The 20722-nt window shown below is 43.2% G+C and overlaps 1 protein-coding gene across 3 annotated transcripts in view; it reads right to left on the reverse strand.

The window, feature by feature from the left end:
* The window catches only part of LOC124012838 (engulfment and cell motility protein 1), a 161811-nt gene that overhangs the window by 49526 nt on the left and 91563 nt on the right, over positions 1–20722 (reverse strand). For all 3 annotated transcript variants that reach the window (XM_046326832.1, XM_046326831.1, XM_046326833.1), the window contains one exon: positions 8228–8364. In XM_046326832.1, the coding sequence (XP_046182788.1) occupies positions 8228–8364 (137 nt within the window). The remainder of the gene's footprint in view (positions 1–8227; positions 8365–20722) is intronic.

A 20722-nucleotide genomic window follows, 5' to 3' on the forward strand; every position in this document is an offset into this window, starting at 1 on the left:
TTGGTATTTAAAGAATACGATGTCGGATCAGTCATTGTTTTGGGACATTATTACTGATGATAGGATGACATAAATTGTATCTTAGAAAGTCTACACATTCTAGTTATCAGAATCACATGGAATTGTTGTGCAATTTAAATGTTTAAATATGAAACTATTTGTGAAAAGATGACATTTCATTTTATCCTTCTAAATAAGATAATTTTTTCATAGTAAAACGTAGGTCCAATCAGTGGCCACACCCAAGTGAACAGACATTAGTTGAGAACTATGGAACACGCTCTTCTCTCCCCCAGTACAAAAGCCCGTTGACAGAAGCCAACCTTAGTTCCAGAAATGTTAGGACTGCTGTCCTAATGTTTAAATGGGTACATTTTACACTGTGTGTGTCTCAACACACATAAAAACAGCCAGTGAGCTCACTCGTGCTAAGCGGGAGCAGGGGTACTAACACACTCAATGAGTGCTTATCCCCAATTATAATGTCACCTTCAGGCAGTATAGTACAGTATGCATCCTTATATTACAGGGTGGTACGCAGGGGCTGAGAGCAGAGTATGGAAGGGGGAAAGGCACAGGGTGGTACGGAGGGGCTGAGAGCAGAGTATGGAAGGGGGAAAGGCACAGGGCTTTGCGAGATGGTGAGATTGCCAACTTAGGCCCGGTAATGCTGACCAAACAAACACATACAGACTTTGCTGTTTCAGGATGGGTGCCTTTACTGCAATGTTACACAGTGTGTTTGTCCCAAATGGCACCCTATTCCCTAAATAGTGCACTGCTTTTGACCAGAGCCCTATATCGGGACTAGGATGCCATTTGGGACACAGACAATGATTCACATCATGATGCCTCAAAACAAGGCAGGGTGTTGAAGCTACAGAGGAGATTGGTGGTTAGTCAATACTGTACACACAACAAAATAGTACCTCTGTTCCTACAGTAATCTGATGATCTTCTGAAACAGCAACAGCCTACCTTACACTATCCACTATTCATTTGACAACAGGAAAAATGTTGAATGTTCATATGATGCTGTGTACAGTACTAGAATACTGATTGGATTCTCTTAGGTTTCCAATATCACGTGGAGTTTACATTTTCTATGCAATCTGACAGTCTGGCAAAAAACACACACAATCAGACTGAATCAGACTTCCTCATAGACAGTGACTGAATCAGACTTCCTCAGAGACAGTGACTGAATCAGACTTCCTCAGAGACAGTGACTGAATCAGACTTCCTCAGAGACAGTGACTGAACCAGACTTCCTCAGAGACAGTGACTGAATCTGACTTCCTCAGATGTGTGTGTGTGTGTTGAAAAGAAAATGTTTTTATCTGAATAAAACAGCATTTTCTGCCTGTTACTGAAGCCAGGAGTTAAATAAGCAGTGAGACCAACCGACAGAGGAGTTGATGTGTATTTCATGTCAGACAACAATGAGGAATTTAATTTGAAAGCCTGGGGAGATGAGCTCAATTCCCATCCCTCTCAATCACTGCTAAAATAAGACACGCCTCGAGGAAAACCCATCTGGAGAGACATGGCTGTGTCCCTATGTAGTGCACTTCTTTTGATTGGCTTTGGCCAAAAGTAGTGCACTATGTAGGGAATAGGGTATCACCTGTGATGCAGCCCACAACTATGCATCTTAAATCAACTTCTGTACATTGAGGCTTGCTTTATATAGGCAGTGGCTACTATAACTACTCACATACAGCCTTATTCTAAAATGGATTCAATTGTTATTTTTCCCGTCATCAATCTACACACAATACTCATAATGACATCACAATACCCCATAATGACTTCACAATACCCCATGTCAAAGCAAAAACAAGTTTTTAAAAATGTTTGGGAAAAAAATTAAATATCAAATTTACATAAGTATTCAGACCCTTTACTCAGTACTTTGTTGAAGCACCTTTGGCAGCGATTACAGCCTTGAGTATTAATGGGGATGACTCTACAAGCTTGGCACACCTGTATTTGTGGAGTTTTCCCCATTTGTCTCTGCCAGATCCTCTTAAGCTCTGTTGGGTTGGATGGGGAGTGTCGCTGCACAGCTATTTTCAGGTCTCTCCAGAGCTGTTCGATCGGGTTCAAGTCTGGGCTCTGGCTGGGCCACTCAAGGACATTTAGAGACTTGTCCCGAAGCAACTCCTGCATTGTCTTGGCTGTGTGCTTAGGGTCGTTGTCCTGTTAGAAGGTGAACCTTCGCCCCAGTCTAAAGTCCTGAGCGCTCTGGAGCAGGTTTTCATAAAGGATCTTAATTCACTTTTGCTTGGCTTTCAGGCCAAAGAGTTCAATCTTGGTTTCATCAGAGAATCTTGTTTCTCATGGTCAGAGTCCTTTAGGTGCCTAATGGCAAACTCGAAGCGGGCTGTCATGCCTTTTACTGAGAAGTACTTCTGTCTGGCCACTCTACCATAAAGGCCTGATTGGTGGAGTGCTGCAGAGATGATTGTCCATCTGGAATGTTCTTCCATCTCCTTAGAGGAACTCTGGAGCTCTGTCAGAGTGGCCATCAGGTTCTTGGTCATATCCCTGACCAAGGCCCTTCTCCCCCGATTGCTCAGTTTGGCCAGGCTGCTAGCTCTAGGAAGAGTCTTGGTGGTTCCAATCTTCTTCCATTTAAGAATGATGGAGGCCACTGTGTTCTTGGGGACCTTAAATGCTGCAGAAATGTTTTGGTACCCTTCCCCAGATCTATGCCTTTACACAATCCTGTCTCGGAGCTCTACGGACAATTCCTTCAATCTCATGGGACCTTATATAAACAGGTTGTGCCTTTCCAAATAATGTCCAATCAATTTAATCGACCCCAGGATGCACCTGACCTCAATGTCGAATATCATAGCAAAGGGTCTGAATACTAAATAAGGTATTTCTGTTTATAATTTTCAATAAATTTGCTATCATTTCTAAAAACTTGCTTTCACTTTGTCATTATGGGTTAGTGTGTAGATCGATGACATTTTTTAATTGAATCTATTTTATAATAAGGCTGCAATGTAAAGATAAAGATGGCGCCGAAGAACATGGCTGACATCTTACATTCTTCCAACTTATTTTTTAACTTATTGTGTACATAATGTTGCTGCTACCGTCTCTTATGACCGAAAATAACTTCTGGACATCAGAAAAGCATTTACTCACCACAGACTGGAAGAAACGTTCTCCTTTAACGAGTCCGACGAGAAGAAGATCCTGCTTTTACTGGAACGGCCCAGATTCACGCCTGTTACGTGAAGAAAAGACGCCGGAAAAGGGGACGCAGATCGGGGATCCTTCTGAGAAGCCAGAGGCGTGGTCCTTCTGTAGCTCAGTTGGTAGAGCATGGCGCTTGTAACGCCAGGGTAGTGGGTTCGATCCCCGGGACCACCCATACGTAGAATGTATGCACACATGACTAAGTCGCTTTGGATAAAAGCGTCTGCTAAATGGCATATAAAAAATTTAAAAAAGGCGAGCGAGTAAACTCCCAATGACTTCCATTCTCCTTGCAATCATTAGATAATAAAATTGATGACCTACTATTAAAATAATTCTGCCAATGGGACATTAAACTGTAGCATCTTATGTTTCATCAAGACGTGGCTGAACGAAGAAACTGAAAATATAGAGCTGGCAGGATTTTCCATGCACGGGCAGAACAGAGACGCTACCTCTGGTAAGATGAGGGGTGGGGGTGTGTGTCTAATATTAAAGAAGTCTCGAGGTATTGCTTGCCTGAGGTAGAGTACCTTATGATAAGCTGTCGACCAAGAGAGTTCACATCTGTACTATTCGTAGCCGTCTATTTACCACCACAAAGCGAAGCTGTCACTAAGACCGATCTCAATCAACTCTGTAAGGCCATAAGCAAAGAAGAAAATACTCACCCAGAAGCAGCGCTCCTAGTGGCCTGGGACTTTAATGCAGGCAAACTTATATCAGTATTCCCAAATTTTACCAGCGTGTCACATGTTCAACCAGGGAATAAATCAATCCTAGACCACCTTAACTCCACACACACAGATGCATACAAAGCTCTCCCCCGCCCTCCATTTGGCAAATCTGCACCATCCAGAGCATCCTGACCGGTTACATCACCGCCTTCTATGGCAACTGCTCGGCATCTGACCGTAAGGTGCTACAGAGGGTAGTATGAACGGCCCAGAACATCACTGGGGCCAAGCTTCCTGCCATCCATGACCTATATAATAGGCAGTGTCAAAGGAAAGCCCATAAAATTGTCAGAGACTCCAGTCACCCAAGTTATAGACTGTTGTCTCTGCTACCGCACGGCAAGCGGTACCAGAGCACCAAGTCTAGGACCCTCAAAACATTCTACCCCCAAGCTATTATTCTGCTGATCAATTCATAAAAATAGCTACAGGACAATTTACTTTGACCTCCCCCCCTTGTTACTGCTGCTACTCACTGTTAGTTTGTAACCTATGCAGAGTCACTTCGCCCCCACCTACATGTACAGATTACCTCAACTAGCCTGTACACCTTGCACACTGACTCGGTACCGGTTCCCCCTGTATATAGCCTTGTTATTGTTATTCTTATTGTGTTTCTTTTTATTATTACTTTTTATTGTAGCCTACTTGTCACGCCTTGGTCATAGTATTTTGTGTTTTCGTTATTTATTTGGTCAGGCCAGGGTGTGACATGGGTTTATTTTGTGGTGTGTTTTTGTATTGGGGTTTAGTAGGTATTGGGATTGTGGTTGAGTAGGGTTGTCTAGCATAGTCTATGGCTGCCTAAGGCGGTTCTTAATCAGAGTCAGGTGATTCTCGTTGTCTCTGATCGGGAACCATATTTAGGTAGCCTGGGTTTCACTGTGTGTTTGTGGGTGATTGTTCCTGTCTTTGTGTTTGCACCAGATAGGGCTGTTTGGTGGGTGATTGTTCCTGTCTTTGTGTTTGCACCAGATGGGGCTGTTTCGGTTTTTCACTTTTCATTATTTTGTAGTTTCCGCTTGTATTGTTTTTTCCTTCATTAAAATTCTATCATGAATCATCATCACGCTGCATTTTGGTCCGATCCTTGTTCTACCTCTTCGTCAGAGGAGGAGATAGAAGAGAGCCGTTACAGAATCACCCACCCCACCCGGACCAAGTGGCGTGGTAACAGGCAACAGGGACAGCAGGAGCAGCTATCACAGGACTTCTGGACTTGGGAGGAGATATTGGACGGAAAAGTAGCCTGGGCTCAGCATGGTGAATATCGACGCCCCAAAGAAGAACTGGAGGCGATGAAAGCGGAGAGGCGCTGGTATGAAGAGGCAGCACGGCGACGCGGATGGAAGCCTGAGAGTCAGCCCCAAAAATTTATTGGGAGGGGGCTCACAGGGAGTATGGCTATGCCAGGTAGGAGACCTGCGCAAACTCCCTGTGCTTACCGGGGGGGCTAGAGAGACCGGACAGGCACCGTGTTATGCTAGGGAGCGCACGGTGCGGTTCATACCAGCTCTTCGTATTGGCCGGGCTAGAGTGGGCATCGAGCCAGGTAAGGTTGGGCAGGCTTGGTGCTCAAGAGCTCCAGTGCGCCTGCACGGTCCGGTCTATCCAGAGCCACCTCCACACACCAGTCCTCCGGTGGCAGCTCCCCGCACCAGGCTTCCTGTGCGTGTTCTCGGTCCAGTTCCACCAGTGCCAGCACCACGCATCAGGCCTACAGTGCGCCTCGCCTCTCCAGCGCTGTCGGAGTCTCCCGCCTGTCTAGCGCTATCAGAGCCTTCCTTCTCTCTAGCGCTGTCGGAGCCTCCTGCCTATTTAGCGCAGCCAGCGCTTTCCTCCTCTCCTGCGCTGCCGGAGTTTCCCGCCTGTTTAGCGCAGCCAGAGCTTTCCTCCTCTCCTGCGCTGCTGGAGTCTCCTGCCTGTTTAGCGCAGCCAGAGCTGCCAGCCTGCATGGAGCAGCCAGAGCTGCCAGCCTGCATGGAGCAGCCAGAGCTGCCAGTCTGCATGGAGCAGCCACAGCTGCCAGTCTGCATGGAGCAGCCAGAGCTGCCAGTCTGCATGGAGCAGCCAGAGCAGCTAGTCTGCATGGAGCAGCCAGAGCAGCTAGATCTGCCAGTCAACCAGACTCTTCCAGATCTGCCAGTCAACCAGACTCTTCCAGATCTGCCAGTCAACCAGACTCTTCCAGATCTGCCAGTCAACCAGACTCTTCCAGATCTGCCAGTCAACCAGACTCTTCCAGATCTGCCAGTCAACCAGACTCTTCCAGATCTGCCAGTCAACCAGACTCTTCCAGATCTGCCAGTCAACCAGACTCTTCCAGATCTGCCAGTCAACCAGACTCTTCCAGCCAGCCAGGATCTGCCGGAGCCAACTACATGCCTGGGCTTCCCCTCAGTCCCGGGCTTCCCCTCAGTCCCGCGCTTCCCCTCAGTCCCGCGCTTCCCCTCAGTCCCGCGCTTCCCCTCAGTCCCGCGCTTCCCCTCAGTCCCGGGCTTCCCCTCAGTCCCGAGCTTCCACCTCTGTCCCGAGCTGCCCCTCAGTCCAGTGGGGTCCTTGGTGAGGGTTATTAGGCCAAGGTCGGCGGCGAGGGTCGCCAATCAAAGGACGCGTTACAGGGGGACTAAGACTTGGTTGGAGTGGGGTCCACGTCCCGAGCCGGAGCCGCCACCGTGGACAGACGCCCACCCGGACCCTCCCCTATGGGTTTAGGTGTGCGGCCGGGAGTCCGCACCTTGGTGGGGGGTTCTGTCACGCCTTGGTCTTAGTATTTTGTGTTTTTGTTATTTATTTGATCAGGGCAGGGTGTGACATGGGTTTATTTTGTGGTGTGTTTTTGTATTGGGGTTTAGTAGGTATTGGGATTGTGGTTGAGTAGGGTTGTCTAGCATAGTCTATGGCTGCCTAAGGCGGTTCTCAATCAGAGTCAGGTGATTCTCGTTGTCTCTGATCGGGAACCATATTTAGGTAGCCTGGGTTTCACTGTGTGTTTGTGGGTGATTGTTCCTGTCTTTGTGTTTGCACCAGGTAGGGCTGTTTCGGTTTTTCACTTTTCATTATTTTGTAGTTTCCGCTTGTATTGTTTTTTCCTTCATTAAAATTATATCATGAATCATCATCACGCTGCATTTTGGTCCGATCCTTGTTCTACCTCTTCGTCAGAGGAGGAGATAGAAGAGAGCTGTTACACTACTTGGTAAATATTTTCTTCTTCTTGAACTGCACTGTTGGTTAAGGGCCTGTAAGTAAGCATTTCACGGTAAAGTCTACACTTGTTGTATTAAGCATTTCACGGTAAAGTCTACACTTGTTGTATTCAGCATTTCACGGTAAAGTCTACACATGTTGTATTCAGCATTTCACGGTAAAGTCTACACTTGTTGTATTCAGCATTTCACGGTAAAGTCTACACTTGTTGTATTCAGCATTTCACGGTAAAGTCTACACTTGTTGTATTCAGCATTTCACGGTAAAGTCTACACTTGTTGTATTCAGCATTTCACGGTAAAGTCTACACTTGTTGTATTCAGCATTTCACGGTAAAGTCTACACTTGTTGTATTAAGCATTTCACGGTAAAGTCTACACTTGTTGTATTCAGCATTTCACGGTAAAGTCTACACTTGTTGTATTCAGCATTTCACGGTAAAGTCTACACTTGTTGTATTAAGCATTTCACGGTAAAGTCTACACTTGTTGTATTCAGCATTTCACGGTAAAGTCTACACTTGTTGTATTCAGCATTTCACGGTAAAGTCTACACTTGTTGTATTCAGCATTTCACGGTAAAGTCGACACTTGTTGTATTCGGCCCATGTGGCAAATAAAGTTTGATTTGATTTTGATTAATGTATCAAAATGTTGAAAAAGTCAAAGGGTCTGAATACTTTCTGAATGCACTGCATGTTCAGACCGGAAAACACCACTTAACATGGGACAATACACTACAGTAGCATTCCTATACAATCTGACAAATCGAATGAAAGAAAGAAAGCCCTACTGGATCTGCATGACTTTGTCCAAGCCCTAAACAAACACACCTGTTTCAGCTAATCAAGGTCCTGATGAGCAGCTGATTAGTAGAATGGTCTGGAGAATAATCCGGGAGCAGGGTAGCTCTCCAAAAAGAGGGTTAGCTACCCCTGCAGAAGTATTACCCTTTGAAAATTAATACCATTTGCCATTTTAGTGGCCCCAAGCGGGAATCGAACCCATGATCCTGACATTGCAGGCGCCATACTTTAGTAACTGAGCCACAAAGTCCAAACTCACCTTGTTGAAGTCTTCGCTGGTGGCCCTCATCTCCTTCCAGGTCTTGTTGAGCAGCTGGATGCAGATGCAGAAGAACTCTTCGAAGGAGCGGTCGTGGGTGAAGAACATGGGGTGGAAATCATGACAGTTCTCACTGGCTGCGAAGACAGAGGTGGAGAAGAGGGCACAGTCAGAACATGTGTTTTAGAGAGAGGAGAGGAGGGCACAGTCAGAACATGTGTTTTAGAGAGAGGAGAGGAGGGCACAGTCAGAACATGTGTTTTAGAGAGAACATGTGTTTTAGAGAGAGGAGGGCACAGTCAGAACATGTGTTTTAGAGAGAGGAGAGGAGGGCACAGTCAGAACATGTGTTTTAGAGAGAGGAGAGGAGGGCACAGTCAGAACATGTGTTTTAGAGAGAGGAGAGAGGGCACAGTCAGAACATGTGTTTTAGAGAGAGGAGACGAGGGCACAGTCAGAACATGTGTTTTAGAGAGAGGAGAGGAGGGCACAGTCAGAACATGTGTTTTAGAGAGAGGAGACGAGGGCACAGTCAGAACATGTGTTTTAGAGAGAGGAGACGCGGGCACAGTCAGAGACTTTGACACTGATATTTGGATTTTAGGTGGAAAACTTACAGATCGGCTGGCAAATGCTCAAGTTCGGCGTTACATTTTTAGGTTTTAAGGCGGCATCAGGGGATCTGAGGTTTAAAGACCGGAGACAGCCCGCCTTTAATTAAATGAAGATCTCTTGCATGATAATCTAAACATACATAATCCCCGAGGTTATGAGAACAAAGACATATCAACCCCGGTTTTCAAACCAAGGCTAACCAATCCCTTATATCTGCATACTTGTATTTTAGATTCACTTGTCTTTCATTTTTCATTCACTGATGTTGCATCCCTGAATTTCAGCGTCTAAGACTGCCATGTGAGTACCGGGAACATGAACTTCAACTGGACTACATCCCAAATGGCACCCTTTTTCCCAAAAAGTGCACTACTTTGGACCAGGGCCCAAAGGTACACTCTAATCTAAAGTCAGTGGTATAAGAGCCATCAGTACAGAGATTCCCCACGGGAACAGATATACAGTAGCTATACACATGTTGCCCCCTTATGATGAACTAAGACACTTCCATCCAGTTGATTACAGAATGAAAGTGATGGACACATGCTTGGCTCACCTTCCAGCCATACTTCAATACCCACATGGATGGCTGACGCATTCCTACACAGTTTGGACATGTATAGGCTTAAGTAGTGGGTGTATGCGTGTGTGAGAGCGCGGTATCGGAGCGCCATGTCTAGGTCCAAAACGCTCCTTAAGAGCTTCTACCCCCAAGCCATAAGACTGCTGAACAACTAATCAAATGGCCACCTCACTATTTACATTGACACCCCATTTGTTTTTACACTGCTGCTACTCTCTGTTTATTATCTATGCATAGTCACTTTACCCCTACCTACATGTACAAATGACCTTGACTAACCTGTACCCAAGCACATTGACTCGGTGCCGGTAGCCCCTTTATATAGCCTTGTTACTGTTATTTTATGTTTCGTTTTGTATTATGAGCTGATATAAAAGATTCCAGAAATTTTCCAGATGCACAAAAAGCATATTTCTCTCAAATTCTGTGCACAAATGTGTTTACATCCCTGTTAGTGAGCATTTCTCCTTTGCCAAGATAATCCATCCACCTGACAGGTGTGGAATATCAAGAAGCTGATTAAACAGTATGATCATTACACAGGTGCACCTTGTGCTGGGACTTGAAAGGCCACTCTAAAATGTGCAGTTGTGTCACACAACACAATGCCACAGATGACTCAAGTTTCGAGGGAGCGTGCAATTGGCATGCTGACTGCAGGAATGTCCACCAGAGCTGTTGCCAGAGAAATTAATGTACATTTGAAAGAATTTGGCAGACCACGTGTAACTATGCCAGCCCAGGACCTCTACATCTGGCTTCTTCACCTGCGGTATCATCTGAGACCAGTCACCCAAACAGCTGATGAAACTGAGGAGTATTTCTGTTTGTAATAAAACCATATTTTATAAAGCCAATCATCCTGATTGGCTGGGCCTGGCTCCCAAGTGGGTAAGCCTATGCCCTCCCAGGCCCACCCTTGGCTGCGCCCCTGTCAAGTCATGTGAAATCCATAGATTAGAGTCTAATGATGCTTTCCTTTTGAATTTTGTATTTTTTTTTACCCCTTTTTCATACCAATTTCGTGATATCCAATTGGTAGTTACAGTCTTGTCCCATCGCTGCAACTCCAAGTCGCACTGCTTCTTGACACACTGCTCGCTTAACCCGGAAGCCAGCTGCACCAATGTGTCGGAGGAAACACCGTCCAACTGGCGACCGTGTTTGCGTACATGCGCCCGGCTTGCCACGGGAGCCGCCAGAGCTCAATGAGACAAGAACATCCCGGCTGGCCAAACCCTTCCCTAACCTGGACGACACTGGGCCAATTATGTGCCGACTCATGGGTCTCCCGGTCGCGGCCGGCTGCGACCCAGCCTGGCATCGACTCCGGATCTGTAGTGATGCCTCTAGCACTGCGCCACAGTGCCTTACATCGCTGTGCCACTTGGGGGGCTCCTAAAGAATTTATATGAATTGACAGGGAAAGTTCTTAAATGATCCAGAATGTGAACACACTATGGGCCTTTTCTGTTAACATTTCCACATGCATCTTACAACAGAGACAGAGTTATTCTCCTGTACTGTGTGAGAAGATGAAGGCTCAGAATATGGCACAACTCTGATGGAAGGCTGTGTGAGAGGTTGATGGCTCTGAATACTGCATGACTCTGATGGGAGGCTGTGTGAGAGGTTGAAGGCTCTGAATACTGTATGACTCTGATGGGAGGCTGTGTGAGAGGTTGAAGGCTCTGAATACTGCATGACTCTGATGGGAGGCTGTGTGAGAGGTTGATGGCTCTGAATACTGCATGACTCTGATGGGAGGCTGTGTGAGAGGTTGAAGGCTCTGAATAATGTATGACCCTGATGGGAAGCTGTGTGAGAGGTTGAAGGCTCTGAATACTGCACAACTCTGATGGGAGGCTGTGTGAGAGGTTGAAGGCTCTGAATACTGTATGACTTTGATGGGAGGCTGTGGGAGAGGTTGAAGGCTCTGAATACTGCACAACTCTGATGGGAGGCTGTGTGAGAGGTTGAAGGCTCTGAATACTGCACGACTCTGATGGGAGGCTGTGTGAGAGGTTGAAGGCTCTGAATACTGCATGACTCTGATGGGAGGCTTCATGTTGTGATTAAAGGGAATGGCTCCTTCCTTCTCCCTTGTTTCTCCCTCCTTCTCCTCCTTTCCAACCTATTTCCTGCCTCATTTCTCACTTGTTCTCATCCTTTTTCCTCCCTTGTCCCCCCCCCCTGTCCTCAGCCAATGGTGTGGCCAGAGAGCTAATCTAACAGTTTCCCGAGGGAACTCCATTAGACTGCATTAGACTGCATTACATACACTGGGAGGGAGAACTCACTGTGTGTTTATTGGGTTACCGGATTCATCATAAACTCCCCACCGAGAGCGAAATCTGGTTTCTCAGCTCAATCCATCTACAGTGCCTTCAGAAAGTAGTCATACTCCTTGAATTATTCCACATTTTGTTGAGTTACAGCCTGAATTTAAAATGGATTAAATATATATTTTCTCTCACACATCTACACACAATACCCTATAACAACAAAGTGAAAACATGCTGTTAGAAATATTTAATTTACATACAGTACCAGTCAAATGTTTGGACACACCTACTCATTTAAGGTTTTTTCTTTCTTTTGACAATGTTCTACATTGTAGAATAATAGACATCAAAACTATGAAATAACACATGGAATCATGTGACCAAAAAGTGGTAAATATGTCCAAATATATTTGATCTTTGAGGTTCTTCAAAGTAGCCATCCTTTGCCTTGATGACAGCTTTGCACACAGGTTAAGTGTGCCTTGAATTCTAAATATATCACTGACAGTGTCTGGCTCTCATGAGGACCGCCACAGGAAACGAAGAAAACAGAGTTACCTCTGCTGCAGAGGCTCTAAATTCATTAGAGTTACCAGCCTCAGAAATTTCAGCCCAAATAAATGCTTCCCAGAGTTCAAGTAAAAGACACATCTCAACATCAACTGTTCAGAGGAGACTGTGTGATTCAAACCTTCATGGTTGAATTGCTGCAAAGAAACACTACTAAAGGACACCAATAAGAAGAAGAGACTTGCTTGGGCCAAGAAACCTGAGCAATGGACATTAGACCGGTGGAAATATGTCCTTTGGTCTGATGCAACATTTGCCCATTATTCTTTTCGAAATTCTTCAAACTCTGTTGTTGATCATTTCTAGACAACCATTTTCAGGTCTTGACATAGTAGATTTAAGTCAAAACTAACTCGGCCACATTCCTGGTCTTCTTGGTAAGCAACTCCAGCGTAGATTTGGCCTTGTGTTTTAGGTTATTGTCCTTCTGAAAGGTGAATTCATCTCCCAGTGTCAAGTGGAAAGCAGACAACCATTTTCCCCAAACATAACACTTTGTATTCAGGACAAAAAGTTAATTGCTTTGCCACATTTTTTGCAGTATTACTTTAGTGCCCTGTAGCAAACAGGATTCATGTTTTGGAATATTTTTTATTCTGTACAGGCTTCTTTACTTTCACTCTGTCAATTAGGTTAGTATTGTGGAGTAACTACAATGTTGCTAATCCATCCTTAATTATCTCCTATCACAGACATTAAAATAAGTAACTGTTTTAAAGTCACCATTGGCCTCATGAAGAAATCCCTGAGCTGTTTCCTTCCTCTCTAGCAACTGAGTTAGGAATGACGCCTGTATCTTTGTAGTGACTGGGTGTATTGATACACCATCCAAAGTGTAATTAATAACATACCCATGCTCAAAGGAATATTCAATGTCTGCATTTAAAAAACAAATGTTTTTGACCATCTACCTATAGGTGCCCTTCTTTGTGAGGCATTGGAAAACCTCCCTGGTATTTGTGGTTGAATTTGTGTTTGAAATTCACTGCTCGACTGAGGGAGTTTACAGATAATTTTGATGTGTGTGTGTGTTTACAAGGTTTGAGGTAGTCATTCAAAAATCATGTTAAACACTTATTGGACACAGATTGAGTCCATGGAACTTATTATGTGACTTGTTAAGCAAATGTTTACTCCTGAACTTATTTAGGCTTGCCATAACAAAGGGGTTAAATACTTTTCAGATTTTTATTTTTAATACATTTGTAAACATTTTTAAAAAAAATCCACTTTTACATTATCGGGTATTGTGTGTAGGTCAGGGACAAAAAAACTCTCAATTTAATCAAATTTAAATTCAGGCTGTAACAACAACATTTTGAATAAGTCAAGGGGCCTGAATACTTTCTGAAGGTGTTCTTCAGTGATATTGCGACTAACAACTTAGACAAAGAAAATTTTGATTTTGATATATTTCGATCAGCAAGGAAACTTGTAGGACTTTTTACGTAGGTAATGGTAAAGATACTATGCATAGATGATAAACAGCGAATAGCAGCAGTGTAAAAAAAAACTATGAAAAACGTGGTAGCTTTTTGATGAGCTGTTCAGCTTGGGGTTTTTTGGACCTAGACTTGGCGCTCCGCTCTCAATACACTGGGACAGGGTGGCTGCAGAGCTGCAGTCCTGGAGCTCTCTACTTTGTGATGCATCCTGGAGTCTATTCAGTCATGTGAAATGTTTGGAACATTGCAGATAGAAATAGAATGAATAGAGCCAACACGATTTCCTATTCAATCTAAAAAAAATAAAAAAATGTTCTACTCAATACTTTTCTATCTGAATGTTCTGGAACATCCTCCCTCCCACTATCCCCAACAGTGCACGGACACACCTCAGGTGACATTTGCTGGCATGTTCAGAACATGTTCAAAACATGTTCATAGTGTCTGAACAACCTGACCTTTCCATCCCCATGCAGAGAAGTCATTTTTTTCTTCACGTTGTATTATTCATACTGTTACTCTCCAACTAGAGTAATGTCTCCTGAATGGTAACTGAATATTTAAATCTAACCAAACACAATTCTCCCACGCAGAACAAATAATTGAAGAGATAAAGAATTCAATCTGGGCCATTCTATGCGTGTCAAGCGATATAAGTTAGAATAGGGCCTGCAAGGGAAGTCAGAAGCTAATGTGAGAACTGATAATGACCTTTGTATTGAAGAGTTACGCCCCAAAGTCTTGATTCTTACAACACTTGATACATTTAGATTTGTAATGGGTGTGTCACAACATAATGAATGGAACAAATACATTACTGCATACCACAGTATTACATAAGCAGTAACGCCCAACACATTACTGCATACCACAGTATTACATAAGCAGTAACGCCCAACACATTACTGCATACCACAGTATTACATAAGCAGTAACGCCCAACACATTACTGCATACCACAGTATTACATAAGCAGCAACGCCCAACACATTACTACATACCACAGTATTACATAAGCAGTAACGCCCAACACATTACTGCATACCACAGTATTACATAAGCAGCAACGCCCAACACATTACTGCATACCACAGTATTACATAAGCAGTAACGCCCAACACATTACTGCATACCACAGTATTACATAAGCAGCAACGCCCAACACATTACTGCATACCACAGTATTACATTACTGCAGCAGTAACGCCCACATTACTGCATACCACAGTATTACATAAGCAGCAACGCCCAACACATTACACATTACTGCATACCAACACATTACTGCATACTGCATACACAGTATTACATAAGTATTACATAAGCAGTAACGCCCAACACATTACTGCAACGCCCAACACATTACTGCATACCACAGTATTACATAAGCAGCAACGCCCAACACATTACTGCATACCACAGTATTACATAAGCAGTAACGCCCAACACATTACTGCATACCACAGTATTACATAAGCAGCAACGCCCAACACATTACTGCATACCACAGTATTACATAAGCAGCAATGCACAAACAGAATGGAACAAATGCATTATTGCATAACAAAGTGTTACCATAAGCAGTAACGCACAAACAGAATAGAACACAGTGATTTGTAAATATACAGTTTAAATCTGACAGACCCAGATATCCTGGGACATTGGTACACTATTTCCCTTCATTCAGTTCTGTGTGTGTGCGTGCGTGCGTGCGTGTGTGTATGTATGTGTGTGTGCGTCTGTGTATGTGTGCGTGTGTGTATATGTGCGTGTGTGTGTATATGTGCGTGTGCGTGTGTGTGTATATGTGCGTGTGCGTGTATATGTGCGTGTGCGTGTGCGTGTGTGTGTGTGTGTATATATGTGTGTGTGTGTGTGTGTGTATATGTGTGTGTGTGTGTGTGTGTGTGTATATGTGTGTGCGCGTGTGTGTGCGTCTATGTATGTGTATGTATGTGTGTGTGTGTGTCTCTCTCTTCAAGAGGTTAGACTCGAACAGAAATAGACCATATAGCAACATCCTCTAAAGAACAAATGGCCATCAATCTTCTAAACTGTCATCAAGGCAAAGGGTGACTACTATGAAGAATGTCAAATATAAAATAGATTTAGTTGTTTAACACTTTTTTGGTTACTAAATGATTCCATATGTATTATTTCATAGTTTTGATGTCTTCGCTATTATTCTTCAATGAGTAGGTGTGTCCAAAATTGACTGGTACTGTGTGTGTGCGTGTGCGTGTATACATGCATGCATACATGCATACATACATACATTGCGAAAGTATTCGGCCCCCTTGAACTTTGCGACCTTTTGCCACATTTCAGGCTTCAAACATAAAAATATAAAACTGTATTTTTTTTGTGAAGAATCAACAACAAGTGGGACACAATCATGAAGTGGAACGACATTTATTGGATATTTCAAACTTTTTTAACAAATCAAAAACTGAAAAATTGGGCATGCAAAATTATTCAGTCCCTTTACTTTCAGTGCAGCAAACTCTCTCCAGAGGTTCAGTGAGGATCTCTGAATGATCCAATGTTGACCTAAATGACTAATGATGATAAATACAATCCACCTGTGTGTAATCAAGCCTCTGTATAAATGCACCTGCATTGTGATAGTCTCAGAGGTCCGTTAAAAGCGCAGAGAGCATCATGAAGAACAAGGAACACACCAGGCAGGTCCGAGATACTGTTGTGAAGAAGTTTAAAGCCGGATTTGGATACAAAAAGATTTCCCAAGCTTTAAACATCCCAAGGAGCACTGTGAAAGCGATAATATTGAAATGGAAGGAGTATCAGACCACTGCAAATCTACCAAGACCTGTCCGTCCCTCTAAACTTTCAGCTCATACAAGGAGAAGACTGATCAGAGATGCAGCCAAAAGGCCCATGATCACTCTGGATGAACTGCAGAGATCTACAGCTGAGGTGGGAGACTCTGGCCATAGGACAACAATCAGTCGTATATTGCACAAATCTGGCCTTTATGGAAGAGTGGCAAGAAGAAAGCCATTTCTTAAAGATATCCATAAAAAGTATTGTTTAAAGTTTGCCAGAAGCCACCTGGGAGACACACCAAACATGTGGAAGAAGGTGCTCTGGTCAGATGAAACCAAAATGGAACTTTTTGGCAACAATGCAAAACGTTATGTTTGGCGTAAAAGCAACACAGCGCATCACCCTGAACACACCATCCCCACTGTCAAACATGGTGGTGGCAGCATCATGGTTTGGGCCTGCTTTTCTTCAGCAGGGACAGGGAAGATGGTTAAAATTGATGGGAAGATGGATGGAGCCAAATACAGGACCATTCTGGAAGAAAACCTGATGGAGTCTGCAAAAGACCTGAGACTGGGACAGAGATTTGTCTTCCACCAAGACAATGATTCAAAACATAAAGCAAAATCTACAATGAAATGGTTCAAAAATAAACATATCCAGGTGTTAGAATGGCCAAGTCAAAGTCCAGACCTGAATCCAATCGAGAATCTGTGGAAAGAACTGAAAACTGCTGTTCACAAATGCTCTCCATCCAACCTCACTGAGCTCGAGCTGTTTTGCAAGGAGGAATGGGAAAACATTTCAATCTCTCGATGTGCAAAACTGATAGAGACATACCCCAAGCGACTTACAGCTGTAATCGCAGCAAAAGGTGGTGCTACAAAGTATTTACTTAAGGGGGCTGAATCATTTTGCACAATTTTTCAGTTTTTGATTTGTTAAAAAAGTTTGAAATATCCAATAAATGTCGTTCCACTTCACGATTGTGTCCCACTTGTTGTTGATTCTTCACAAACAAATACGGTTTTATATCTTTATGTTTGAAGCCTGAAATGTGGCTAAAGGTTGCAAAGTTCAAGGGGGCCGAATACTTTCGCAAGGCACTGTACATACATACATACATACATACATACATACATACATACATACATACATACATACATACATACATACATACATACATACATACATACATACATACATACATACATACATACATACATACATACATACATACATACATACATACATACAATAATTGAAGTCGGAAGTTTACATACACTTATGTTGGAGTCATTAAAACCTGTTTTTAAACCATTCCACAAATTTCCTATTAACAAACTATAGTTTTGGCAAGTCGGTTAGGACATCTACTTTGTGCATGACAAGTAATTTTTCCAACAATTGTTTACAGACAGATTATTTCAGTGTAGCTTCTTACCCACTGTAATTGTGATAACATACACTAAGTTGACTGTGCCTTTAAATAGCTTGGAAAATTCCAGAAAATTATGTCATGGCTTTAGAAGCTTCTGATTGGCTAATTGACATCATTTGAGTCAATTGGAGGTGTACCTGTGGATGTATTTCAAGGTCTACCTTCAATCTCAGTGCCTCTTTGCTTGACATCATGGGAAAATCTAAAGAAATCAGCCAAGACCTCAGAAAAAAAATTGCAGACCTCCAAGTCTGGTTCATCCTTGGGAGCAATTTCCAAATGCCTGAAAGTACCATGTTCATCTGTACAAACAATAGTACGCGAGTATAAACACCATGGGACCACGCAGCCGTCATACCGCTCAGGAAGGAGACTCGTTCTGTCTCCTAGAGATGAGCGAACTTTGGTGCGAAAAGTGCAAATCAATCCCAGAACAACAGCAAAGGACCTTGTGAAGATGCTGGAGGAAACAGGTACAAAAGTATCTATATCCACAGTAAAATGAGTCCAACTAAACTTCTGACTTCAACTGTAATTGAAAAAGTGTTTTCTAATGATCAATTAGTCTTTTAAAATTATAGACTTGGAATAGCTAACACAATGTGCCATTGGAACACAGGAGTGATGGTTGCTGATAATGGGCCTCTGTACGCCTATGTAGATATTCCATTAAAGAAATCTGCCGTTTCCAGCTACAATAGTCATTTACAACATTAACAATGTCTACACTGTATTTCTGATCAATTTTATGTTATTTTAAATGGACAAAAAAAAACGCTTTTCTTGAGCCTGCTCTGGGAATGCCACAACCCATCTCCTATCTATCCTCAGCTGTGACTGAGTGGTCGGTGCCCTGGAGGTAAAAGTTGTAATCTCAGAGACTTCTGTTTGATTTCAAGGCGGGCCACGAAGGCTCCAGAACATTGACGCCTGTCTGGACATAGCTAATTAGAGCTCAACAGACAGAGCAAACACTAGCCACACAGATATGACCACGGAGGGGAGAGGTGACAGACAGGGAGAGAGAGAGAGAGAAAGGAGTGGAAGAGGGGGTAGAAAGGGAGAGTGTGTGTGTCTGGGTGTTGGTGTGTGTGCGAGAGAGAGAGAGGGAGCGAGCATAAATGTGTGTGTGAGAGAAGGTAAAAGACAGCGTGTGAGTGTGGGACCTGCAGGCAGAGAGCCTTCCTGACATCTGTCTGAGCCCAGTGAGATTAAAGGGAGAGAGAAACAAGAGGAGGAACACAGAGAGGAGAGTCACCTTGGAGCGAGGGAGGGAACCAGCATGACAAATATACACTGAAAATGTGTCTTCCTCACTCCAATTACCACGCCAGCAGGCCTGGACGTAGGGCTGTGCAATATATTGAATTAATTCGATTCATTCAAATGTATGTTTTTTTCCCGCGATATTCCAAATGCCTGTTTTGCAGAATCAATGTTTTTGGTATTTTTCATTTAAGCACACAAATAAGCACATAAATGCATTGGGTTCATTTGACAGATTTTGGCGAGTGAAACCTCTCGCGTCACCTCCTCCTACCATTCACAACAACAAAGATGATTGATCACTTCTTTCTCTGACAAACTGTTAACTTGCTATTTGCATTTGAGGTTTGGTCCAACAGAATCGGCCATATGGACACCAACACATTGGGACATTGTTTTACTCTAATAGAGGAGTTACCCTGTTTATGTTTCAACTCCTCAAATTTGGAGCAGAGTAGACACTACTAAAACTGATGTACCAATGAACATTCATTCTGGAAAATGAATGCTCAGTTAGTTGCAAGTGCATAATGGTATCATGTATCGCTAGCAACATTTTAGTCAAATAAAGATTGTTTTATGCTAAGCAGCTAGTATAACAATTATATAAGGAATTGGCAACTCGTTCTCATTCTGAGAAACAAGGTAGAACCACTGGATTTCAACATCTGAACAAAGTGGACAGGCTGACATGCTGTTCAAACAGTTGGAGACGGACATAAAGTTCTGTTCATAACATTAACTGTTTCCTTTTGTTAGCGGAATTCAGAGCTTGTGAAATTATACCTAGATCCAAGTTGCTAAAACTTGAAATATAAATATTAGTTGGCTACTCACTAACATGTGGGCTTGTGCTTGAGAGACTGTTTATGAGACCGGTGTTCATTTTCTATAATGCCTGCTACATTATTAGTGAATGTGCATTATGCATGGTTCTGGTTAAATTTGTAACAAAAAGGGTATTTTTATAGTCAGACCTGAAAGCCAGATCAGTGATTATTGTAAAAAGAAAAGCAGGTACAAATATTTTGATAAAATAATTAGTGTGTCTTATGGTTGTGGAAGGAATATATTCAGACTAGATAGAATTTACCAAGCTCTGAATTCATTAGATTATTGCTGACTGTTTTAAATGCAGTGTGTTTTACCTTTACAACAAAGCTTATTTAGAGAAAACATTAAGAAGACAGATATATATCGTGAATCGCCAATAAGTTTGAAAAAAAAATGCAGATATGAGTTTTAGGCCATATCGCCCAGCCAAACGTGGACGTCACCTTGCGACAAGGGGAGTGTGTGTGTGTGTGTGTGTGTGTGTGTGTGTGTGTGTGTGTGTGTGTGTGTGTGTGTGTGTGTGTGTGTGTGTGTGTGTGTGTGTGTGTGTGTGTGTGTGTGTGTGTGTGTGTGTGTGTGTGTGTGTGTGTGTGTGTGTGTAGCGGAGAGCAAGGTGTGTGTGTGCATTCGTGTGTGTATGTGAGACGCAGCATCAGCAACACCTTTCAG

Source organism: Oncorhynchus gorbuscha, linkage group LG24, assembly GCF_021184085.1.
Source record: "Oncorhynchus gorbuscha isolate QuinsamMale2020 ecotype Even-year linkage group LG24, OgorEven_v1.0, whole genome shotgun sequence".
In the NCBI taxonomy this organism is placed as follows: Eukaryota; Metazoa; Chordata; class Actinopteri; order Salmoniformes; family Salmonidae; genus Oncorhynchus; species Oncorhynchus gorbuscha.